Genomic DNA, 27,492 nt, shown 5'->3' on the forward strand with positions numbered 1-27,492 from the left:
TGATATGAAACAAATCCAATCTTGCACTTTAATAATGTATTACATACACAAACTACATAGGAAGAGATTTGTTTCGCGTATAGCTTCCACCTACTTTATACAATACCATTGGTTGGCATGGCACATATATTACAAGAATACAAAGCATACTCCTTACAAGGTCATGCTGTGGCCCACAAATACGTACAAACAATATATACATATACACATTATGTACAGTCGGCCGCTGCTTACCAAAACGGACACCACCTGAAATAAGCACAATAGCCGTTGTTAGACAAACGCACATTCTAAATCGGTATACAGAACAGAGAAAAAACACAGCACAACTTCGGCATCCAGATTGATTGTATTTCAACTTTGCAGCAGTTTATATTATTCCCACTCCATAATAATATAGCCATTCACCCAACGATTGCTAGGCGAGGTGAACAATATAAGAATGTCGGTATTAAGTGGCTCTGATCCCACCAAACTGGTGTGTGTCAGATGAGACTTTGGGCATTGAGATCCCAAACAAAACCAATCATAGGTTGTCACGAACCAATAGACTTCATATGTCAAACCTCCATTCATGTCAGGCAAGGAGCGAATGAGTACACATGCACATGTGTTTAATTATTCTAAAACTATGTTTAAAGAAACTGGAGATAAAAGAGGAAAATTTTCAAACATCTTACCCGACATAATTTTGGCATAAATTTTCACTAGATGATGCTTGGATAATCAACTTTTGAACTTGCTGCTTAACAGATAAACTATGATCAACTTCTCTACTGTCTCCAGAAATCAGCGTGCTGTGGTCAATTGCATGTTGAATAGAGCTGGAAGATACAGAGGAACTAGCAGAAAAATCACGTCCAGTAAGTTTACTCTTCATCCGAGCCATGACAACCACAGCAAGCTCATTCAAGACCTCATTAGCATCACCCAGTTGATTGACAGCCTACATGGAAAACCAAATAAATGAGCATAACCAAGAACATCATTTTGAAGCATCCTAGGATGAATTTCTGGAATACCTGAAGAAGTTCCCTTTCACGAGCACCTCGTTGAGGTTGGCGAAGCTCTCTATGTTGAGCAGGTTCTTCAGCACCCACAACAGGAGTAACATTACTATTTCCAAGCATTGACATTTGGGGAACTTCATTGAAGTTGAAGAGACGCCAATTGATGAGAGGATCATGGACAAAGGCCTGAAAACAGGTAAACTTAAGAATTAGCTTCCTTACTCAAGGATTTAAAGGAGAATGAATTTAGTGTTGTTCGTTCAATAGGGCACCATCAACGGTATCAACAAAACCACACCCACCCACAAGTCCACCCCATTACTTTGAAATTTTAGATGACTATTGCTTGCTGCGAATAGATGCTTTTCAATGGCATAATACGAAGGCTTAGGTATGTACTGATATCTTGACCTGGATGTTATCACCTATATTGCTGTAAATAATAGTTCATACAGCTCTTTGATCAATTCTCCTTGCAGGTTTATTCAGAAAATGCCCCATTGTTATCATAGTCAGCTTGGTGCTGAGTAAAATACTTCAGAATGAATGTATCCTAAATCCTAATAAAATAATATATAAAGGCTTACGGATCAAAACAAAACAATCTGGTCGCCATACCTCCATCATAGCCATAACACTATCTTTATGCATTCGTAGGACTTCCATCACATTTTGACATGTTGAACGAAAGTTGCCCTCTATACCACTAACCTCCATTGCTTTCACAAGCATTCTAGTCAACCGAAAAGGGACCTGAAAATACACAAGTATTTATAGTGATTATCTGGAACTGTAAATTAAACATTAACTAAAAGCACATTGCATTGTAGTGTTATACCTTCTCAGGGAACTTTTCCCGGTTCATAGAGGCCTCAAAGCAGTCCCCAAAATCAATGTGCAAGATCTTCCCACTGTAAGCAACAGAATATGAGATCCAAATTACCAATCCACCGTTTGTTGGTCCAAATTTCAGGCATAACAATTACATACCTGTAGCGGTTTAGCATAAGGTTGCTTGGGTGCCGATCACCTAAGCCAAGAAGGTACCCAACCTGATATAAAAACAGTTAGTCTATAATTTTACAAGCAGAATTGAGTACTTTGCCACCATTGTAAGAAAACTACGGACCACATTGTTATGACCAACCCCACAAATCTCATGGTCAAATCTGTTCATTTTCATAGGTACCCATTAAGGGATCATCCACAGAAATTTTTTCCAAATTGGAATAGCTTAATCAGCCGACCCCACCTAGTGTGAAAAGGCTTTGTTGTTGTTGGAATAGCTTAATCATTAGATTATCATCTTTTTCACTTTCATGTTTATTGAAAACATAGGTTTTATGTATTATTCGGAAACAACTAGATTTTAGATTGTGTTGACCTTTCGGCAGGGATGATCTTTGAAAGAAACCTAGAGATATGGTTGGAATTATCAGATCACTTGGTACCACAATGTGGTCCTAAATTTTCTTAAAATGAGGGCATTCTCATTCGGCAATGGAGTGTTAAACTTTTCTTAAAATTAGGGCATTCTGATTCTGATTGTCATTTACATACATGTGTGTACGCCACAAAGAAAAACACATACATGCTCGTGTGTGCACTGCGTGATGCAAATAAAACACTTACCATGCTCATAACTGCTAAACTTCTCGTATAGTTTGTCCTCCTCTCCAGCCATACCTCAGAAGTGCGACTTTTCAGCCAAAGGACCTATGAAAAGCAGCTCTATACACCTTGAGAAAACGTACTCAAAGCAATTAATTAATACATGAAGAATATGCATTTGGTTAGAATCATACCCTTGCAAGGTCGTTTCCCTCTGTATTGTGCAGGGCATACTCAAAGACTTCCACTTTAGCTATGAGTGGCAAACGATCATAATCCGGAGCAAAACTTAGCAAATACTTGTGCTCTTGATTTAGAGTGATCTGAAACCAAGAAAGCATTTATAACATATTAATACACGTATACCAAAGTTTAGGAACATGCCCCTTTACAGACACAGACACACAAACGATTGTTTTACACCCATGGGTACAACACTCCAACTTATCTTTGCAAACTGTCTTACAAGGAAGGCTGCCTATGTGTTTCTGCCTGCATAGCCCATAGGTACTCAGGCAATGCAAGACTATGCTAACACTCCCTCTCAATGTAAGGCTGGAGACACTCCGCTAACATTTAGGGCTGTCAGAAAAAAAATGAAGCAATTAAAGGGAACCAACTCACCTTTCTGGCATCTCTGTACTCCTTGATGAGCTGGTGAAGGGTGTCACAGTTTGGAACCCAACCAATTAGTCCACTGTTTGAAGACAATGGAATGACATCATATCGTTCAATGGAGAGATCCTTCTCCTCAGTTTTTGTTGAATTCTCCAGTAGTGTATTCACCAAACCAAAAAGCTAAAAAAGTCCCAGGTCAGGTTTTATGTGTAACTAACATAGCGAGGAGAAGTATTTAGGTCTATACAGAAAGACGAAATACAAATTTAGGAACCCAGTATCCAAATATGTAACAATTATTTAGGTAAAGAGAAAGGGAATACCTGCATGACGCGTTCATCTTGGCGTAAATCTTCATGTCCCTTCAACAAGAAGGCATAATCCTTACCATCACTCCCACGAATCGTCAATTTCCTTGGTCTTTGTTTGGATGTTATGACAAGAAGTTGACATGCAAACGATGCAATTGTTACAACAGGAGATTCTGCAATATGAAAATTATCAATTTATTAACTCAGGTTGAATACCAATACATATCGATTATTGTGAAATTGTGTGCTTACCCGCACGATATCTCCCAGGAACAGCGAGCTCCAAATTACGACATTCCAACAACTCTGGTGAGACGGACTAGTAACCATATGTAGAGAAAAATGTCAGTGAATATATAATGACAGAAGTCAAACATGAAAGGAGATGTCCTTACCTCTAAGTCCAGAGTAGTAAGACTCTGCAGCTGCTTATCTATTCGTCTAAATACATGATAGTAAAGATCCCAAGCCTGATCAAGGCATGGTTTAAATATTTAGTATCTGAGATTATGACAAAACTCAAATAAAATTTTGATGCCACAATAGCTATGCTGTAGAGAAGCAGCAGTTAACATGCATATAAAATCCAAGAACTGTATTCACAAATAAACACAATTGATGAAGAAAGTTTTAACACAATTCATGCTATTCACAAATAAACAAACTTTAAATCTAAAGGCAGAAGATGAGGCAAGTTAGCCATGAATGTAAGTGAGATTAGTTGGAAAGTGTAACAGGTAAGCTGTTAGAATGAGAAGGCTCATGCATAATACATCTAACTGACTTCAATAATGGAGAAACAAATAAGTAAAGGAAAACCACGAATTGGTAAGTATGTTTCCACTGTATCTAGAACAAGGATCCAACTCACACACACAAGATAACAGATTGACCATTTATTACCTAACAGTTCGAGGATACTAATGGATTCAAGTCATTCTTGACGAAGGACAAGGATTAACCAACTCAAAAAGTAAAACAACCGACATTTTGCTCTAGAAAATCTTCCTACCTGCGTAAGCTCAGCATCTTTCCCTGTTCTCTTAAATTTCATGCAGCACTCATAGGCCTCCAGCAATTCATGACGATATGCCTGAGATTCACACCATGGTGATGTACTCAGAAGTGAACTTAAGCAGAGTTCCAGTGAAGGTTTTGACGAGTGAGAAAGTGAGACAGCAGTTTGCTTAGGAAGGATATAATACTCTGATTTGGCGTTTAATTTCACAGTTAGCTATTCAAGAGGTTGGAAAAATGTTGACTGGCACAAGATGCAGAAATGATTTTAAAACCAAATGCAACACAAGCAATGAAACCAACCTCAATGAATGCTTTCTCTTTTATGGTTGTATTGTTCTCTTTAGCTCCTTCCTCAAGCATTTCATGGAGTGGCTCCAATTCTTTTAGCATTCCCTCAATGTTATGTTCACCAAAATACAGGCGACTAGCTTCTTCCAGAGCCTCATGCCACTTTTCATGCCAAAGTATTGCGACCCGGATTAGTTCCTTTGACACAAGCTGTGCCTGTAGCCAAAATCAACTTTCTGTAAGGGTTTTCTATTGCCAAACAGGGAGAAGGAACTGGAAAAGTTGGTGGAAATTAAATTGAACTATTCACCTGGTCCACAAGCACACCACTATGCTGCCGAACTTTGTCAACCACTTCTTGAGCTGCAGCTTTACGTAAATTACTTATTGATTTACATGCTACAAGGAGAGGGTACATAAGAGCCTGCAAAAGGAATTGAGTGAATTTAGTACTTAAGCAAGTCTCATTATATGAATTATTGGCATTTAAGTTGCTGCAAGACATGCTACAGGAACTTGAGCCCAAAATGAGATTTAACCTACAAGTTAATTAAGGAGCAGTCCTCACAATTGCATACAACATGAAATTCGACAACAGAAGACTGAATAACTATATGAGGCATTGCAAAGGCATAACATACCTTGAGGCTACATGTCTTATGTCAAATGAAATCCAAAATTATAAAGTGAAAAGGAGTAACTAAAATAGTCAGTCTGAAGAATGCTTTAGTTCATCAAAAGCATACCTGTGGATGACTTTGTCCAATCCGAACCAAAAGCGAATGTATCAGTTCCCTCACAGCATTGTCATTAGAATGTATCCTGGCGATTATTTGAGGCAAAACCACCAGCCATGTATTAATATTAACATGTGCAAACCCTTTCTGTAGTGCCATTTGCACTTCTGCAGTAGCTCCATGGTTGAACCACAATGTAAGGAGACGAAGAATATCCTGCACATAACAAATGAAACTGTATGATAAATGATATTTATGAAATAGAGGTATTATTAATGAGAATAGTATCTTTCCTTTTATGCTTCTATTAGGAATCAGGATATACAAATGCATAGTCAGATATCTATTATAATCCTTACAAATCAAAACTAGCGTAAGTTACTTAGATTCCCACCACATAACCCAATTTACACAGCATAGATGCCGCTCAGATTATAGAAAGTGCAATTTGTATGCAAGAACCTGAAGTTGTAGAGCCAGTGCAAAACATAGAAACCAAAATGTTCAAAGAAAGCAGGTGATCTATATTAAAGAGAAACTTTATGTACAGAAATCAAGTGAAAAGCCCAGCTCTTCAAAGGCAGTACAGAGACAAATTGAACACTATACAAAATACCCAAATCTGGCCCAAATCTGGCTCAGGGGTGAACAGGCAAGTCCAGAATGGTATTCATGTTGCAAATAACACTTAGTCAAGGAATAATATTTACCTGTAAACTATCATCAACACCTTTAGTATTCGCTGAACATGCTATCGAATGAAAATATCCAGTGACTGCTGCAACAACAAACTGTGACGCGACATTTGCACAACCTCTTACATTATAAAGTGACATCACTGCTGTATTAAACAGTGCCCACTTGTGCCATGCCTTTGCCCATTTATTGGCACATTGAGTTGCAGTCCGGAAGGCATTGAGAATTTCTACACAAAATTATAGTTAATTAACAAAAGAAGATTGATAATTTCTGCAGTGGTTATCTGGAACTTAAATAAGCAAATAACACCTTGTATAGAGTCATCATCCAATCCAGGAGAAAGAGCCCAATTCCAGTCTCCCAGTATGAGATGCACACGGGCGATAAGTGGAACACTCAGACTACTAGAGCTCATCAAGCCAGACGGGGTAACCGGTTGAATACTAGGTCGACTTGAAAGCTCTATTGCCAAATTCTGAACCATATTGCCCCAGCCAAACAATATACACAATAAGAAATTTCAGAAGTAGGTAGTGCATAGCTAGTTGAAACAGAAGTACTTGCTCATTGGTGCTTACAAAAAGGTAAAATTTTCTACCTGTAGCCTAGCAAATGCTTCCTTGCGCTTTATGTCCTCTCCAAGTGACCATTGGTATTCCAAATATGCAAGCATCACTTGTGGGGGCCCATCATACCGCACGCTTTCAGGAGATGTTTCAGGATCATACTGAACACAATTAAATCATGTTCAAACAAAAGATGAGAATAAATGCAATGCTAGCATCCTTTGATAATTATGTATCACCAACCTGTAAGAGTTCGACTAAAGCAGATCTAGCCTGACTAATTCGCCCACTTTTCCGACAAAGGGAAGCATACTCAAGCCAAGTGTCAATATCTTCTGTTGGAGGTAGAACAAGTGCTCTAACTGCTAAAAGCGCCTGCCATACCTGCATATTAAGTATGGTCACATTTAGAAGTAGCTGATGCAGCCAGAAAAGTTTCAGTAAACCAACCATGAGATGTGGATTGGCATGCATATGTTCTTGAACTGATGTTAATTACAGATAACCCCAGCCCGATGTTGTGGGGGCATGAAACATAACTAGATGGAACAGTCTAGCTCTCTTAGGTTTTTCTGGCCTAGCAGCAATCGCACAATTATTTTCCAGTGTCTGTGGATATCAAGATTGTATATACTAGACTATATAATCACACAAATGCAGAAATAATGTCAAATCAATAAAATACATAAATACTGAGTTTTAGTTTTTGTCCCAGCTGTGACCAAGAACATATGGCCGGGTCAAACCACATAAAAAACCACAAGCAAGGGTGGCAGAAGGTTGACATTAAAGGTCAAAATGTATATATCCAGAGAAGTAAACTTGATTACTTTGACTTTGAAGTAACGATCTTAATCCAATAGAAAAAGTTAAAGAAGAAAGTTTATGAATCCAAATGTTACCATATTTCCCTTGGAGCCTTTTATTTATCCGTTCATTTATTAGCTATGCATAAACTAATTATAAATAAAGCATGTTCACCTCAACATTACGTTTTGCTCCTTGTATCCGCTCATTCCACATATTGCGAATAAGTGCTCGTCGTCCTTCAGCAACAGGGTTTCCCAGGGGAAGTGTGCAATAATCAATGACCTGATTATAGATTTCACATTACGATTCATGCAACAAATATAGAGGGAACAATCTCGCTTCTCAACCCGTCTCCAAAAAGAAAAAAACAAAGAGCAAACCTCCTCAAGTTCTGACAGTTGCTGAACACGGACCATATTGCCATATGCACGTTCATAGCTCTCCAAAACCTACAAAGTGAAGATGTCAATAATCAAAATATCCAAAGGAAAAACTATTACATGCGGGGGGCTACTGTAGTATCCGGTATATTACATTGCCAAGTTAATGATACTGAAAGTAACTCAGAAAGTTCTGCTGAAAATGGAATGTATGGCTTGCTCTGACCAAGTGTTTCAAACCATTAAATTGTACGTAATTTTTTTTCAGCCTTTCAGATAAGCATAACCTTGGTCTACAAACCTAACTTATAAACATAACAGACCCATATTATTATATAATAAAGAACGCATCTTATGAGGAAGAAACAGCCAATCAAGTGGAAAACATAAGGGAAAGACAAAATCAATCCATTGAAAACAGGCATATGGAAAGAGGTAACAACTTTGTCCTCCCCATCTTTGCACCTAAGACTAGAAAATCCAACATACTGAACACTTGGACGCAGACACACCTATAACAACAGATGCCATTATTTCCTCTTCTGCTGTATATAGGTCATTCGTAGTTAAGCACAAAGGTCCCATACTGGTAGATTAACCCCCTTTTCTGTAAAGCTCAGAACCCCACAAACCTTTGCTTTGGATTAAATTTAGGTCCATACACTTATACAGAACCATTCAGACATAGACAATATATTAGCATTGAAATCAATATGGTCATTATTTCTAAATCCCAGCTGAATGCTTCAACCCAATCATGTGAAACTCAATCACATGGACTCTAGTATAATGAAAAAAATATAGAACACTCACCAAAGCAGCGAGCTCTGTTGCCATGCATTTCCTAGCTCTCTCAACATACTCACGTGCTTCATCATACTGTGCCCGGAAACAACAGAAAACAAAATAGAATAGGTCAAATACATTAAAAAACAAAGAATGTTCCCAAATTGTTCAGGCACCCTTTCTGGTTGCCACTTAGTATATCCTTTAGGTACAATAAGAACTTCAAAAACTCTCTCTTCTATAATCAATATTATATATATATATATGTATGTATGTATGTATTATGTACACAGATAATATAAAAACTAAGAAGCTGACTTGACTGTATAACAAAACGTGAACTTTGAAATTCTCAATGATCACCGTCCACAATGAACAAAGAGGCATTCTGTCTCATTCAAATAAGTGGTCTTTTTAACGCAAATACAGTGTATTATAATGACTAATCTGTAAAATAACAAGTTTAACTAAAGTAGACTTTTTCGCATATATTAAGCTATTTTGACTATTTGTTAATGAAAAACATAAATGCTTCAATGGTTTTAATATTTTAATGTCCTGCCAAGCTTATCCTTGCTGATTAACAAATATTCTTACTCATGTTAGGTTCGATAGATATTAGAAAAACAGTAAAATGGATGTTTCATGATCTTAAAATGGTGATATATAACTTTTTGAAATGCCATAAAGTAGAATCTATCACTATAATTATATTTTACGTTACTAAATGTAGATTATGGAAAAAGTAAAGTGTACCTTTCCTCTTCGAACTAACAGAACAGCTCTAAAGAATGTTCCATTACTACTTCCATCCCCACTAGCAGCAGTGTTCCCCCAGCCCCTAAGTTTGGTTTCATCACCATCATCTAACCGCGAAACATATTCTGCCATTTGATCCCACTCCCCCATGTTCCAAGCAGCATTAGCAGCCTAGCACAACCAAATTTGTTAAATTATGGAACTAAGGACATAAACAAGCCCTGTTTAATCACAAACCAACCATTGATGCCATTTCCAACCGAGCAGCCGGTTCAGCTGGGGTCCAATATTCCTTGAACAGGTTGTTAAGCTCCTCCCATTGTGCCAAAGCAGCAAGACATCGCATCCGACCTAAAGAAGCGACCAATACAAACCATATTCAAAATGCAAGAAAGAATGATACCATACATAAAGATAAACGATCACAAGATAATAACAGTAAATTTAAAGATATTTAATAGCACATTAAATATAAAGCGGCGTCCAAAAAAACGATAAATAAGCAACACAGACCTAAAGCAGCATCCAAAACAAGACGTGGACTCGATGCTTGAGAGGCTTTTTCGGTGTAGGCCTTGAGAGCATCGTCCCATCGCTGCAACTTCTCATACCTAAACAAGTAGAGAGATGCAGTGGACAAGGTATTATATGAGTCATTCTTTTGCAAAGTTAGTAGAAACTAAGTTGCTTTCTTTAAAATAAATGACAATTCAGTAAAGGGCATGGAAATTTCAAGAGAAGAAAAGGCTCCTGAAAATCCTATTGTCAAAGAAAGGCAGGAAAAAAAGGGTTTGTTATAAGGGGAAGAAAATTCTTGGAATGTATACTATTAAAAGTTACCATGACTCTTTGAGTTGAACATCCAAATCTAGTTGGGCAAAGGTCAATATTCCAACTGCAGCCTGAGAAAACACAAATTTATCAATAAATGACAGCCAATGTTTACAGAAATATCAAACCTCAAAATATAGTTAGGAAGTGGCATAATGATTTTCTTTTCCATCGAACCTCATGCTGGTGTAACTGGTTGTTTATATGTATAAGATCTTCAACTACAGCAACAGGGTCCATTTTCTTGGAGCGCGCTCCTTCAAATTCCATTTCTTTGTAATGCAAGGCCTTTGCAAATGCACGACACTGAAATGTAAAATAGATAAGTAAACATACGTGAAACATGTAAGAGATAACAAAAACTGGGATCACACTCCCAGCCTTCCCAAGAAATGTAAAAAAAAAATTAACTGTACCTTTTCTGCAAGAGCACCAAGCAGGCGAATGTCTATAGGAAGAGGCTTCTCATTGTGTTCCATGAACTCTGCCTTCAGACACAATTAATTAAACAAAATCAATAAAAATCCAACCAGGGAAACAGAACTGTTATCTCATGCAAGAGAAAGTTGATGCAGGTCTCATGCAAGAGAAAGTTGATGCAGGACGCAGTTTCCTTTTTTTTCTTCTCCATGTTTCCATACAGAACCTTTAGTTATTTAGTTTATATATATATATAGATATACATAATACATGACATAAATAATAGAATATTATGACTATATACATATATATGTATATGTATATGTATTGAGGGACACCTTTGTGGTGCTCATTCCTTAAAATATTTCAATGATCCAAACCGTCTATATTTTAGTACATCATTCTTAAATCATCCTTGCAATAAATTGGCAAATACAATTTCAAAGAAACACTATTATGACTACCATTTAATTCAATGTCAAATGGTTTCGGATTGGGTGATTTTTGGTGGAGATGATCTTTGAGGAAGACCTAAATGATGGACGGTAGGATCGTTCAAATACGATGTGGAGTGGGCCCCACAAAGGTGTCCTTATTTGAGGGATCTCTCAACGGAAGGAGACTGTGTATGTGTGTGTGTGTGTGTGTGTGTGTAGAACATACACAATTCCTTTTCTTCTCCATCATCTATATGATAATTTGGACTTAGAGCAAAAGGATGGTGATTTTTAACATTCCTAACAGAATTTTTTTTTTTTTTTTTTCATTATTTGTTTGACAAGTGTTTGCCTAATTTTTTGCATGTTCGAATTTGAACTGTAGGTTTATTTAGATGTCTCCTTTGCCCATGAGATCCTAATTTTTTTTATTTTTTATTTTTTTTGAGAAGAAATGACAACACTTTATTAAAAAAAAAACATGAATTACAAAATAGTGGATAAGAAATCCACCATCTAGCAAAACTAGCTAAGACCTCTCAAGTAGATCTATTTACAAGTAACATAACCTCAACCAAAATCATTTTACGGCTGCTAATAATATCCCACACTATATGAGAAAGAGAATAATCCCTGAACTCATTCGAAACTGATGCCCGGAGGGCTGCCGACTATCTTACTCTATCCCGTAGTTCTGCTACCCCCACTCCATTATAATCCTAATAGAATATAGCTTTCTCACACTTACTTAAAATCAGTCCCACACAGATAGCTTGGACTCAACTTATATATAAGAGATCCATTTTTATAGGGAAAGTAAGAGATCACATTGGTGAGCCCGACCTAAAAGTTATCTGATGATCCAAGCTGTCTATAGTTAAGGATCATTCTTACAAAAAATCAGCAAAGTTGAACTAATTTTGCTATCAAATTATGATCAAACAAATAGACAAACACAATGTCTCCAATAAAAATTGACCTAATGGTGATAAATTGATAATAATCATGTTATTCATATGTTAGCAACATGTTACTGACACGCTCCTACTTAAACTATAAATGGACGCCCTCAACAGAAAAAAATTATATACATTCATCATACATAGTTACATACATATATGTAAATGTAATCATGAAACAACAGAGGCTTTAAGCACACCAAGCTAAAATCACACGACTCATGGAGTAATAATATAATGAAAAAGGCATACCAAGTTAAGAAGTGTTGCCAAAATTTCAGGAGGTAAATTTGGGGATGAAAATGCCATCTCCAAACTTTGAACTAACTGTTTCTCACTAGTCTCATTTAGCTGTGCCCAACAGCTAACAAAACCAGCTGCAAATAGCTCCCGCCCAACAAATGGCTGCAAAAAGGAGGATATCAGAGCGCAAACTCCAAAAGAAGTAACGTACAAATAATTATAATATGCAATACCTGCAGCTGTGCAAGCCTTGCACAGGTTCGTAAAGCAGGAGAAGGAGATTCCTTCAGAAGTTCAATACTAAAATGTCTCATCCATTCTGCCCAATCTTCTTTGGTACTGCGCTGAGAAGCCTCCCCAGCAGTGCGTAATCGACCATCATTGACCTGTATGTAACTTGTACAAGTCAAAAATCAACTTACAGCCAAAATAAAAAGAAATAGTATTATCATAAAAATAAAAAATAAATACGAGGGCAAAGCCAATCAGACATAACTAGATATATGCATCTCGAAAACATACATAAGCAGCACACCAAAACCAGAACACTTATACTAGCATAGACCAAAAAATAATAGATCATGTCATAATAACCCTAGCAAATTCGAATAGCAAATAAAAAGAAACGTTGTCATGTTTAACAACCATATTACGTGCTAAGTTAGATGAACTTAATATCAAAATAAAGATTCACCAATCACATGAACAAAAGTTTAAAGAAAAGGTTGTGCAGTAATATATTATATGCACTGTGTTTGACACCAACTTCTATGCTTGCAAAACAGTTGCCACTAAATTAGAAGTGGCTACACTATACATGATCTGCTCGACATGTCATTCCTAATAATGTAATACTTTATATTTATAACTAAATGCCCTAGGAACTGCTAGCCCACTGCACTCAGCATGTTGGTCATATATTTAAATACCATCTCACAACATAGTGACCCCAATCCATACCAGGCGTTTTCTAGGGCACTACATTGATCTTCCAAGACATTTTGACTGCAGCAGTGTGAAACACTATAGCATGCAACTTACAGAACGTGTAATCAAGGGAGAGATATACCTGATGGCCTCGAAGTTGTTTCTGCACATCTGACCCAACATCATAAGGGTCAGTCTCTAAATCATTCCAATTGTCAGTAATAACCTCTGCTGGAAGCCGTCGGCTTAATCTTTGAAAAGTTGTACTCCCCAAAATTAGAGGTTCACGTCGCTTCAACCGTCCTTCAATTTCCTCGAATTCCTTATGCTGAAATGAAATAACCTTTTTTACTTAATCAGCAAAAGTAAGAAATCACAAACAATGTCTTTTTAAAAGAAAAAATAAGGCAATAAAGTTAGGGAATGAGGAAGACCCTTAAGCGATGTCTCAGCAGAAGTTTGTGTATTGATGGGATAAAAATTGTGAAGTCCTCCCCAAGGGCATGAGCTAGACAATAAAGGGCATCAACAGCATCCTTCCGGAGCTCATCATTCTTGCTGTAACACAAAAATTTAAACAGCTACGAGTGTTAGATAAGTAACTAAAAAGCAAAATATGAACCTAAATTCCATGGTACTGAAGATTCCCACATAAGTCTTAAGCTACAAGTTATAGCATCAAACAGAAGAAAAGGTTCTCCCAAATTATTCATAACATAAAGTGATAAAACCATTAAACACACCCTCAGACATATTCAAGGGATACACACCAACCACACAAAATGGAAAGCCTGGAAATAGTGAAACATAACACACATCCTCAACTTTAGGGCAATGCAATAACAGAATCAGAATAACAGAGTGAGCACTGAGTTAAAGAAAGATCAAAGTTGAAGTCTTGACTTTAACTGTTTAACCATCCATATTATAAAGTACAAATGATGTCTCAAACAAATATTTCTAAAATAAATATAAAAAAATTACAATGAAATGGAAGCAAGCTATCATTAATTGGGATTTACTGCAAAGGAAGGAGAATCAGTTCTAAAACAAGCAATAATAGTAGCCAAAAAATATATAGGATATAATATTCTAAAATAGTCATATAAAACAGGAGGGTGTGTTTAAGAAACTTGAAGACAATTTTCAACCAATGTCTAGAAAGACCAACAGTTGCACACGAAGATCAGATCATATAGCTAATGGGCAGGTTATGAAAGGAACCGGACCCATCTAAGACTAGCTTTAAGTGATGCACGAGAGAAGATATGTGACCAGTAACCTGAAAAAAAAATTAATAACACATTACAATGAACATGTTGTTCAAGAACAATAATCTGTCCAAATATAACTGAAGTACATAAAAAACAAAAGGAGTAGAGGGTGTGATGACAACCTGCACACGAGGGATCAGTTTCGTCAAAGTTTTAATAGCAGCACGTCTTATGTCCACTGAGGCATCAACTTTAAACAAGCGAATGAGTGCAGGAAGAAGAAGATGCATATGTTCATCCAATGTTCCTACATTTGGACACTGAATGAGTCTTTACATGTTGGCATACATATACTCCAGAACAGCAGATTCATATTTTCATCATGGTAAAAACGAAGCTTAACAAAATGCTTTTTTGAGCTCCAAGCCTCCAACAGAGGAAACCATAATATCCTTTGGAACTTAAAAGTCCCAAACAGCCAGCCATACAGCCCTTTGAAACAGAAGACCAAAAAGCCTAACATTTCCAAATCTAAAACGAAAACAAGCAATTTTGGACAATCCATTAATCCAAATAGAAAAGGCTACAATAAAGCTATCAGTTACAAACTTATAAATGCTACATTATAAGGTATCTAAAAATCTGATGGCCATTCACTATAAATTTCCATCCAAACATGATGACTAATCTATTTATAAGAAAGCAGACACAAATAAAACAAATAATCCCAGAGCTTTATGCTTATCAATGGAAGCCTTTCTTCCATCAGTCTAATAACTTCATACCCAATCACTTTGAAGTTTCCAGGTCAGTAACTACTCATGGTCATCCAATTACTACCCCAGATTGTTAACCAATATATGCACATCACTTGATGCTTAATTGATTCTTAGATTGGAGAATATGAATCTCAAGTCGTGCTTATATGCAGTAATTTTGCTCCCGGGACATTGTAGTTACCAATGGAACCCTGAGTTATTCCAAGTTTTTAACATGTATCTCTGACAGCTACATTAATACAGCTTATGAACAATACAAAGGTGCAGTTTTTTTCAATAAGGAACCATTTTATCTTCAGCAAATTCTCTCTCTAACCTGCAGTTATTAAGTCATCCATAAATTAAATCCTCTTACTCCCACTTTACCATGATTTAGAAATTAGAATCATACATTAAAACCACCTGCAGGCATTATTTTAATAACTCTCATAATCAACACAAAGGAACTGTTCTAAAATAACAGGAGCAAACGTTTGCCCATTATTTTAGGTTCTACTATCTTGAGAAAAAAGAAAACAATATTCAAGCAGGACTATCAAATATGAATATTCTACTTTCGCAAGTGTTACAAAGGGGTCAAATTTTCTAACTCTTGCTTGTATTTTACATGTAACTCACAAAATGAAATTCCTTCTTTTCCCAATCTGATTCTTTCTTGCACTTACTCTTTGAGAAATTGCATATCCACACAACCACTTTCCTTAAATTCAAGGCACCATTTTTTTTTGTAAAGAAACAAATTAATTATTAACAGCAGAATTTACAAAAAGTGGAAAAGAAATCCACCAACTAAAATCAAACCTAAAGTACTAAACTAGATTTCTCAAATAGGACTAATTTACAAAAATCAAACTTAAAACTAAACTCATTTTACAGTTGCTAACCCACCCATCATTATAGAAGAGTGAGAATAATCCCTAAACTCAGTCGAAACAGATGCCCAAAGAGCTGGCCAGTATCTAACTCGGTCCCATAGTTCACCTACTCCCACTCCCTTAAAACCTTCCAAAGTTCTATTACACTCAATCCAATTCTTCAAGTCACCAATTTGATTCCCAAATATCTATGATACTTTCATTTCATTAACAAGCTAATCCAGTCTTATAAGGATTTTTTACGAGACTTGAAAAATAAGTTTCTAATATAAGTAAATATCGATATTCACGGTAATTAAAAATGAAGAGTACTAACCACCAAACACTTCAAGGGTATGGAGGATGTCAAGAACATAAGTATAATCGTTATACCGTTCTGCATCACTTAGAACTTGAATACAACATGGAAGAATATCCAGAAGGTACATTCGAAATTCATCATTGAGAGCCAAGCAAAGCTGCTCCACTAGATGCAGAACCTGAGAAAGATTACAGGAGAACAGAAAATAATCACAATGGGAATTTATAAAATAAAAAAAATAAAAAATAAAAATAAAAAAACTATAATTTCAAGAACAAGAGATCAATCTCATGATAAGAGCAATTGTAACCAAAAAGAAAAGGTCAAACTAACTGGATAACCAAGTTGAGGACGGCCAGCAGCAGGAAAACTGAAGGTTGACCATAATTCTGAAATTAGAACGAGCAACTCATGCAGATATTTCCCAATATGCTGCACAGCACATCATGCCCATATATATAATCATCAAGAAATCATCCACAATCACTACATGTATGAAAACTTAAAAGGGGCCAAGACATTACCTGACGCACAATAGACACTAGCGTACCAAGCTTCCATGTTATAAAATCCTTTAAAGCATCATCACATGTCCGGACTATATGGAAGAAATCAGGTAAAACCTACAGGTAAGAAAAATAAAGAAGCATCATTTAAAGCCAAAAAGACAACATAAAAAGTAAATGCACCGGTACATAAACCGCTGATAAGCTAATAACAAGTGTAATTCGAGATAAAAAGAGACAGTAGAAGAGTCATGACAAATGAATCTTGTTTTTTTCTCCCGAAAAATTGATAAATGGACTTCCAAAGGCATGAAACTAAAAATGTGTTTTGTATAAAAAAGGAAGATAACGTATAACATAATTCACATCCACAAAACTAAGGTTTGACAGTAAAATACATGTGCTTGTATGTACACATGCTTTCACACACATGCTACTACATGTGCGTAAAGCATACAACAAAATAAATCACAATTGAAATGTTTATACACTGACCTTTGGTAAGTATGGAACACAACCAACACCCATTGACTAACCTCGCAACAAAAAACATAACATGAGACATCAAGAACTACACAAATAATAAGAATATCAAAGTAAAATCTTCTAAGAAAAGTAATTCAGAAAAACAATAACCACATTACTATATGCTAGATACCTTGAATATGAACATAAGAGATCCGACCACCTTCAGGTGGTAAGTAGCAAGTGAAGGGTCCCTAAGTATACGCATAAGAGAGTTGATTGCAACCTGTGGTCATAACATATGTAACAAACAACAATGACAGTCATTTATCATATTGATATGCATATTATATGAATGGATTTTAAGTTGTGGATCACCATTGTCCATTGATTGGGTAGGCAGCTCAAATGCAATCAGTGACAATGATGAGCATCATTGTAATCAAATACACACACACATATATATAATTATATATACACATCCGTAAAATAAAATACAAAAGTCCTAGCAGGTTTGATGTGCTACCGTAGAATAATAGTCTTCAGGCGTTGCCAATGATGGCCACAGGTGCATAGGCAATTCATCCACAGATTGAATGTGTTGACCAGATTCACTGGCACTACATGCAACATCTCCATGTGAACCGGGCAGGCTTTGCTGATGTCGTTTATGCACATGAGGGTCTAGAGCACCCATAATTCCGAGAACCTGGTGAAGCCCAAGAACAGGTTAACATAAAAAAAATGGCTACGGTTAACAACCATGCAATCTAATTAAAAAGTTACCTTTAGTACTTCACGTCTTGTAGACCATGCTAATTCACCATTCAGTAACTTCAAGAGTAAGCCAAGTAACAGTGGATATTCATTGTATGGCGTTATGACATACCTGACAAAATCAAAGAATAAAAGTTTCTTAACACAAACCAAAATGTAATACAGAACTTCATGAAACCTGATGCCAACAAAGTATCTCAAATCGTTGCCCCATGATACCAATAGGTGGACTGAGTCTATCTTCTACGGTTCACAGCCCCCAAATATAAGTGAAAACATTATACACTCATGGAAGTGGTTTTTTTTTTTTTTGAGAAGAAACTATAACAATTTATTAAAAAAGAAAAGTGAAATACACAGAAGTGGATAAGAAATCCACCAAGAACAGAACAAGAAAATCTCTCAAGAGGATCTGATTACAATTAGGAAAACCTCAACCAAAATCACTTTACGACTGCTAACATATCCCACAGTATGTGAGAAAGAGAGTAATTCTTAAAATCATTCGAAACTGAAGCCCAGAGGGCTGCCCAATATCTTACTCTTCCCCATAGATCTGCTACCCCCACACCAGTATAATCCTCAAAAATTCTTTTGTTACGCTCCAACCAAATGTTCCAAAAAACTGCCAACACCAGACAACCCCACAAAGCTTTAGCTTTCCTCCCAATTCCTAGAGCCTCAAAATTGGTGCTTAGAAGCTCGAAACAACCCTTTGGAATGACCCAACTAACTCTAACCTCCTGAAACAATTTCCACCACAGTTGAATCGTGTAAGAACAATGAAGAAAAATGTGGTTAACACTCTCCTCCTTAGCTTTACACAAACTGCACCAATGGGGAGAGAAGCAAATAAAAGGGCTTCTCCCTTGAATTTGATCACTAGTGTTGAGCTTCCCAATAGCCACTAGCCACACAAGAACTTTGACCTTCGGAGGAACTTTTGATTTCCAAATCTGAGAAGAGGGTGGAAAATGTTGCACAATCCCATTGTTGCTCAAGAAAGAGCGATAGGATTTGCAAGTGAACAATCCTGATAATTCCAGTTTCCACCTTCTGTCATCCGCTCTTGATTGAGACAAGCGAACATTTTCCACTTCTGTAATAATCTAGCCGCCTCTTCTATCTCCACCTCATTCAAATTTCTCCTGAAATCAAAATTCCAGCTCAAAGAATTGATAGAAAGATCCACAAAACTTGAGATGTTCTGGTTGTGCATTCTCAATAGCAAGAATAATCTAGGATATTGTTCTTTCAATGGTCCCCCTTCCAACCAACCATCCTCCTAAAACCTCACCCTCTCCCCGTTGCCCACCTCAAACTTGCAGCATTGTAGAAACGATTGGAGACCACACGAAATATCTTTCCAGGGGCTGCCACTTGAACCCCGGAGTGGAGGATTTGCATTCCACCCATTATCCTGCAGCCCATACTTGCTTCTTATCACCTTGTGCCAGAGAGAATTTGGTTCCTTTGGGAATCTCCACAACCACTTAGCCAGTAACGCTTCATTCTGATTCCTCAAATTCCCCACACCTAAACCCCCTTCCTCCTTACTTTTAATAACTATCTTCCATTTCACTAGGTGGTTTTTCTTTCCTTCCTCCACCCCTTCCCAAAGAAACCCTTTCATTAGTTTTTCTAGGCGTCCAATCACCCCACAAGGAATTTTGAACAAGGACATGTAGTAGATTGGCAAGCTTCCCAAAACAGATTGAATCAAAGTTAATCTACCTCCTCTGGATAAGAAGGCCTTCTTCCAACTTTGAAGTCTTTTTTCCATTTTTTCGAAGTGGTTGGCCATGCATAAAGCAATTTCTGGAACTAGAGTCTCAACCCTTGTTTTACCGTCTACAATTCTCCCTCTCCAGCAAACAAGCTTCTTAAAACCAAAGAGATGCAAGCATAAAGAAGTGACAACCTGACTCCATCAAAATAAGGTAGTCCACCATCTTCCTAGGTCACTAGAGCACATGCAAGACCTAATACAATATTATCTATTGTCGGCTCATACCATTTAACTACGGTTGGCAGGCTTCTTAACAACTTAATATTTGAGATTAACAGTTACTGGGCATAAGATTAGGTAGCCATGAAATCTTTTGTTTGGAAGGGAGGAGGCGTGGTCCGCATAACCTCACATACTAACTTGAATACTACTAACAATAACTCAGCAAGGTATCAGTACTTCGGAGTAGTGCTACCTACACTATATTTGTTTCTCTTTTACCATATTGACAAACAAAAAGGAAAATGAGCCCAAAGTTTAATGACCAAATTGACAATTAAATATTTATTCAATCAGATATGCACATCAAATAAGTAAATAAGCATAAGCCTCAGTGAAGCTGTTTCTAACCCAAGATTAAAGATGAAAATGAAAAAATATATATAACAGAACCTATCATAGAGCAATGTAACAAACACAGTGCATACCCAGTGCTCTGTACAACTTGACCAAGAGTAGCGACAGCCACTTCCCGTTTGGTGACAGCTGTTCCATCCAATAATGCCTCAACAATTAAAGGCATAAGCTCAGGAATGTATATTCGCATTGCATAACCACCCTAGACAGAAGTCAAAACAAAAAAGAGAACAGCATTTATATCAGCACAACACAAAACAATTATATAACAGAGAGAACTACTTTTCATATTCAATAAATTTTCTTTTGTTTTGTCGCCAAAAGAAAAATTAACACATTTTCATGTTCTTCAGCATGCATCAGACACCTCAAACCCACCACCTACCAACCTTCAATCCAAATAAAACAAATGAATAACACCATGAGGAATATAGCCAAATATACCCACCACTCTAGCCAGATCCCCAACAGTTACAAGAACTCCACTAATAATGCCATTATTTGCGTTCACACCAGTGCCATCAGTAAGCCTTGCAACAAGTGCCTGAACAATCAGATATTTACCATGAGAGAAGGGGAAAAAACAGATCTATAAATGATAGGGGACTAAGATAAACAATCACTAAATGACTTATCAAACCTTGTGTATCGGAGCAATGTATGGAAGTATTAGTCGTTCACAGTTTCGTATTAAACAACCCAGTAACTTCGCACTTTCTTCTCGGCATTTGGTGTCTGCACTGCTGACATAGCAAGAGAAGTCAATATCTGACACTTTGACAGTTCATTCTAGCATTAAAATCATCTGTAAACAACCACTTATTTATTAAAAAAAATACCGTACGTAAACAAAATTGATAATCCTTTTACATCACCTCTGCCCCAGGTAAGTCAACAATTGTATGAGATGCCGACGAAGTGCTGGAAGAACATAAGCAGGATTTTTTTTCGACAACCTCCCAGCCACAGAAATTGCAAACTCTCGAACATCAAAATCCTATAACAACATCATAGTATTTTTTTAAGATGGATAACACAAAGGGACAGATCATTTTCACAAACTCTACATTACAAGTAATTTCAAATTAAAATTCAATACATTCCAGCAAAAACCGTACATGAAAACTGCACAATTAAAACACTTTAAGCAAAATATTTAAACGAAAGCAAAATAAAAGAAAAACATCAAATATCACATGCATAAGCAGCAATGCCTACATTTCCAATATAACACTTTAAGTCATGAACACGTCTATCTAGAGTAAAAATCACACCTCATCATTCAAAGCAGCAAAAACTGCGCTCAGACTATCAGCCTGCGCCAAAAAATCATCAAAACCTCTATTCCCATGAAGGGAGGAAAATATTGAATGGCGAACAATAACATCAGCGTCTGCAACAGCTTCAATGAGAAGCTTTTCCACAATCTGCAGAAAGGCCAGTATCTAGTTAACAGGCATATACCAAGAAGGAGAAAAAGAAAACTAACATGACTATTCAATGAGATTTTGGGACTTAACATGATACATTACTTTAAAGACATTGACAAATTATAATTATAATAGCAGACTGTAAAAAAGCAATCCAAATTCTTAAGTCTAATGCATATCTAATGAAATACAAAACATTTAAAAGATTAATGCCTTTTATATGCCTCCAATTTGCAAAGATGGCAATAAAAAAGGAGTGAAATACAAAACATTCATAAAGATTATTGCCTTCTCCAAGCCTCCAATTTGCAAAGAAGGCAAGGCAAAAAAGGAAGGTCCCCACACTATGGCCAATGGACATATTTAATAGTTGTCATATGACCCATATCAGCATATTTGAACTGAAGGTGTACAACCAAAAGGTACGCATTTATAGGCAAAATACACAATGATAGAAAGTTTTCGTGATCTTTCCTACCAATAATTTGAGCAAAGTAGAGAAACTAGATAAATTGAATAAACATACTATTGAATAAACTAGACAAGCACAAAATTGGTTTTAAAGCCTACAAGTGGTTCAAAAGAATCAAGGGTTGGAATGTTTAGCATAAATTTTAATGTTCAAAACCAAACCTCCTCAACAAGATGTCGTCGTTTTCCCCGATTAGACCTATCAGAAGCATATTGCACACCAGAAAAGGAATTTGCAACAACATAGGGCAGCATCTTTCCGGATGGCTCCATCATCATCATCCAAATATACAACAACTGATTCTCTTGCAAAATCAAGAAGGTCATGGCCCTAAATCATATACCAGCTTCTGTGAGAGACTATAGGTGCACTTAGGATTCACAATGGACAATGGTATTCACACAAACCTTGAAATTAAAACGAGCTAGAGTCTGCAAAGCAAGCTGAACAAGGGCTGAACCACTGAGGTCTGAGACTTGCTGAGGGGTATTCATTAAATTTCCTCTGCCCATGCCAACGGCCGACCTTCCCTGAGAATGGTGGGATTTTGAAAGAACCACCGAAATGCTGTCAAGCAACCGATCTTGGATAGTAGGAAGCAAAGATGGAATACTGAATTAACAACCAATTGAACAGGGAACTAGTCAGTGCACACGGAAGACATAGACTAATCACCAAAATTGTGCAATGTGCAAGGAGAAGTTCTTGAAAACCCCAGGCTACCTCGTAGTTATATGCTCAAGTGCCTCAACAAGCGTAGGGGAAAGACCAGCTGACAACATAACATCCAAAAGACCACGAACATGAGGTTCCATAGCTGGCCCCATTGCTTTTGCTATGTTTCCAACACAAGCCAAAGCCTCAAGAGAGGGTCTACCTCTACGTGGAGCAATCTGGAGAACAAATGATTAATAACAGTCAGAGATGTGTCCACTATCACAGTTACAACTCATAACCTACAACCTACATACACAGCACAGCAAAGATAAATATTATGGTGAGGACCACGATCGTCAACATACCGCATCACGTAAATGAGACGTTATTGTCGGCAAATAGTGGACAAGTTCCCCATCCAAAGCACCAGCCATCTCCCCAAGGGCAATAAAACCACTGGAGCGTTCAGCTGGTATTCGCAAAACGGCAAGAATATGATTCATACATATCTGCAAGAAATAGCAATCCTTACACATTCAGGATGACAAACAGTGAATATAAATGAAACAGATTTTGCCCCGAACCATTCTGCCCACCAGTTACAATATAATAATAAAGGACAGTTGACAAACCGTTAAGTAGTTTGTGACAAATCGATCTCGCAGAAAATGAGCAATTCGAGGTAGCAGCGAAGTTATGCTCAGGCGAACCAGCCTATCTCGGTGCTCAAGATATCTAAGGACAATTTCTGCAACTTCCCTGTACCTTGACATCATAAATTCACCTGTATTCCTGCCCAGATGAAATTAACTTTTTTAAACTGATGAAGGAGCAGTTGATGGCTGGGTCAAAATGTCAAGGTAGCACAAAGTAACACAGAACATGTACATTCTCACATGACTTAAAATAATTTAGGTTTTACTTGCTCACAAATTGTGACCATATGTACCCATTTTGGTTTTCCTAAACTCCACCTAATAAAATAGTGTGACTACTACGTCAGGGTCACATAAAATTAATGCAAAAACCTCATTCAGACCAGCAAGAATCCATCCCATTCATAAAATTAATGCAAAAACCTCATTCAGACCAGCAAGAATCCATCACATTCATAAATGAATGTGCACAATAATAAAGTCTATACCAAAGTGGTAGTTAAAATTGCATGAACATATGTTCACGTGTCTCTTGAAGAACTGATCAACACAAGCTAAAATTCATCGTGGTACGCATTCTGTACATATGTGGTAGGGTTTCATTTTTGCTTGGCCAATCTTGTACATATGATACTTCTAGTGAATAACAATCAAATTTACATTAGAAAATAATAACAATAAAAATAAAAACTTCCCCACAAGCTCTACCAACCTTAAAAGCTCTCCAACTGCAAGTAAAGAACCATGTATGCTGTGAATGGAAGCATTTCTACCCAACCCATCCTGGGTAGCCTCAAACATACGATAATACAATTGCACACGCCAGCGTGTCTCACGTTTCTCAATAACACCAAGGCAAGCACGTAGAGCTTCCACAGCTCGCTCTCGAATAGGCAAGACTGGATCCCTCAAAGCAACCCAAATAGCATCAACAAATTCATGTACATGAACATTGAACACTGTTGAAGCATTTTCTGCCATTTCCTATAATAAGAAAACATAGAGTTACAGAACCATGTCCTATATCAAAATTTAATGAGAATAGCAAAAAAGAATTTTAAAATTAAAAAGCAAAAGTTCTATGATATGAAACTGCTTTTTAAGAATAGAACTTTGATGGGATAATATGAAAAGTTTCCTTGAACATAAATGCAGTCTCCTCGGAGAAACAAACTCAGAACCGCTAATCAATACAAACAACAACAGCAGCAGCAACAACAACAAGGCCTCACCCACTATATGGGGTCGGCTGCTAATCAATAAATGAGTACAAAAGTAAAAATTGTAGCACTTACTTTCAAGATCAACACAGCAGCAAAACGGCGATACTCAACTCTATCCCCCCGCAACCAATCAAGAGCAAATTTTATCTAAGAGACCAAGGCTTATCAGATACTTGACTATTCTAAATCAAATTCTGTTATGTCAAGGGGGTACACAAAAATGTAACAAACCTGGCGTTCCACTTCATCTGCAGTCATTGCCCCCCCGGCCCTGGCAAGATGGCCCAGAACTCTACTAGCAAGGACCAGAATATCAGTATCACGCTTCACCTCAAAAACAGTCCTAATATAATTAGCAAACTTTGAAACTTTGGAAGAATTCTCTCCCAGCACCACATCTATCAACTCATCAATAGCTCTTAAAGCTCCCAAAGTTTCTGCAACATCACTGCTCTCCAGAAGAGATGAAATTCGATCATACAACTGATCCATGTAACGCGAAAACGCTTCTCCACTGAGGTCACGGGCTTCTTCTTCCAGATGCTTCTTCAAAGCTAGCAAAGCCCCATCCTGTGAAACAACACAGTTTAAGCAGATTTATGTCCTCTGTTATGGAACAAGCATAAAAGACAAACTTTTTCGGGTAATCTTCGAAAACCATAGGGCCCTCAAAACTATTAGCCTTACAGAGTAGAGTGACTGAGAAAGTTCTTAAATTTGCCTATAGTAAATGAGGTGAGCTTAAAATTGGCCTATTATAATAGCTCCAATTACACTAACTCAATACCTAATTATTCGCCAATTCATAGCTTGCACAATCCACTAAACCTATTAGTTATCCACTTAAGTGAAAATTTTGAATTTCTCGGGAACCAAACAGAAAATAGGAAACAGAGGGAGATAGAGAGAACAAAGTACTGACCTTGGGGCTGCCGCGGGTGCAGAGGTCAGCAAGGATGCGATTGAGAGCGTCAAAACTGAGGGACTGGCCCGAGACCGCCATCTGGCTCAGGCTCCACAAATCCTACAACCCCAACTTCTCCCCCTCCCTATCTCTCTCTGTATATCCAATTGCAATCGGATCTTCAAGGCATCGAAGCTCCGGCGGAAAAGCAACGGCAGATTGATTCTTCCGCTGGAGACGATGGGAAATATAGACGTTATTACGCTTAAAATCTAACGCAGGTGAAAGCGAGAGGGCTAAAAGGGCTTTTGGGGTTTTGGCTTTTGTTGGTGGGGTCGGCGGCTGCGCGCGTGTAAGAGTCGTTCAGAAATGTTTTTAAAATAGTTAAAATCGTTTTTTTTGTAAAAATATTTTTTGAACCAATTTTTAATAAAATGCAAGTCGATTGTGGAACTGGAAAAACACTTAAAATGCTTCTTGTCAAAAGCAACAGTTGTGTGCTTTTTATAAGAAGCATTTTTTCTCAAGGTGTTTTAAGTAATTTTAAAAACACTTCCACACCCTAAATCTCATTAATTGTATGGTTTGGTGCCCGTTCTAGGCCGATCATGCTCATTCATTGTACCAAAACTCATTAAACCTCAGCAATGACTTTCTCTCCTTCATGAGAGTTCTCATTTCCTTCGTGAAAGTTCTTCTTACCACCTGCGTGTGAGTGCATCTCCAGCTTCTATTCTCCTCTTCGCTGCCACCGATCCTAGCTATGGCTAAGGTTGGTGGTAGCCCCTTGCTCCTTTTGTTTTCTTTTTCTTTCCTTTTTTCTTTGCTTGTTTTTTCCTCTACTGCTACATCTGGTTTCCCTTCCTCAACTCCCCTTTCTTCCTTCCCTTTTCCTTCCACCTACTTCGTTTTCATCCCTCCACACCCTACCCTTTCCACTTGGCTCACTCCTCCAATGCTCTCATCCTCTAGATCGGCTTCCACTAATCCATATCGTGAATGTAAATCTTCGTGATTCCTGTTTAGGAGGGAGATGTGTAGAGCTTCGGATTTTTTCAATGATGGGTGTTCTCACCACCTTCTCGCCTCGACTTGGTCTTGTTGCCTTTGTTGCTCGTGGGTTGTTTCTTGCGAGCTTCCTTCGATTTGTGGTGCCAATCCTCGATGTGCTCTTTGGCGATTGTTGAAGCCTTCTTTTTAGCCACTTTGAGGGCTCGATTTGGTTTGTTTTCTGGCAACTGGTTCGAGTCTGGAGGTCCTTTAGATAGCAGCAGCGGCGGAGGATGCTGCAGTAGAGGCGAAGGAAGCTGCGGCATAGGATGCAAGCTGTTGGTTTTTTTCTGTTTTCTATTGGGCTTAGTTTTGTTGTACTTTGGTTCATACTTTTGTTGTTGTGTTTGTGTTGTATGTGGGCCTCTCTCTTATAACTATGCGTTGTTGGTAATAAAACTTGAAG

The 27,492-nt window shown here is 37.4% G+C and overlaps 1 protein-coding gene across 1 annotated transcript; it reads right to left on the bottom strand.

Moving 5' to 3' along the window:
• LOC125470990 (serine/threonine-protein kinase TOR-like) lies at positions 1 to 26,283 on the bottom strand. Its single transcript, XM_048570842.1, is given in 57 exon segments — positions 1 to 249; positions 681 to 946; positions 1,023 to 1,196; positions 1,629 to 1,763; positions 1,849 to 1,921; positions 2,001 to 2,062; positions 2,643 to 2,726; positions 2,816 to 2,944; positions 3,246 to 3,419; positions 3,563 to 3,723; positions 3,803 to 3,869; positions 3,946 to 4,020; positions 4,563 to 4,643; positions 4,871 to 5,074; positions 5,169 to 5,282; positions 5,605 to 5,811; positions 6,306 to 6,520; positions 6,604 to 6,769; positions 6,893 to 7,021; positions 7,104 to 7,244; positions 7,842 to 7,952; positions 8,051 to 8,119; positions 8,864 to 8,929; positions 9,593 to 9,766; positions 9,837 to 9,946; positions 10,109 to 10,206; positions 10,436 to 10,497; positions 10,604 to 10,732; positions 10,843 to 10,914; positions 12,495 to 12,647; positions 12,719 to 12,871; positions 13,555 to 13,740; positions 13,847 to 13,970; positions 14,642 to 14,694; positions 14,809 to 14,933; positions 16,597 to 16,759; positions 16,915 to 17,013; positions 17,106 to 17,204; positions 17,583 to 17,618; positions 17,746 to 17,838; positions 18,079 to 18,261; positions 18,339 to 18,441; positions 20,766 to 20,896; positions 21,143 to 21,238; positions 21,335 to 21,434; positions 21,570 to 21,691; positions 21,969 to 22,121; positions 22,758 to 22,830; positions 22,832 to 22,926; positions 23,004 to 23,208; positions 23,320 to 23,489; positions 23,619 to 23,762; positions 23,886 to 24,045; positions 24,622 to 24,893; positions 25,205 to 25,279; positions 25,364 to 25,702; positions 26,055 to 26,283. Coding segments are annotated over 57 exon segments (7,353 nt in total). The 5' UTR covers positions 26,136 to 26,283; the 3' UTR covers positions 1 to 230.
• Positions 26,284 to 27,492: the final 1,209 nt, after the last annotated feature.

This window comes from the organism of the source record quoted next, unplaced genomic scaffold (assembly GCF_019419815.1).
Source record: "Pyrus x bretschneideri cultivar Hongxiangsu unplaced genomic scaffold, Pyrus_bretschneideri_v1 Contig55, whole genome shotgun sequence".
In the NCBI taxonomy this organism is placed as follows: Eukaryota; Viridiplantae; Streptophyta; class Magnoliopsida; order Rosales; family Rosaceae; genus Pyrus; species Pyrus x bretschneideri.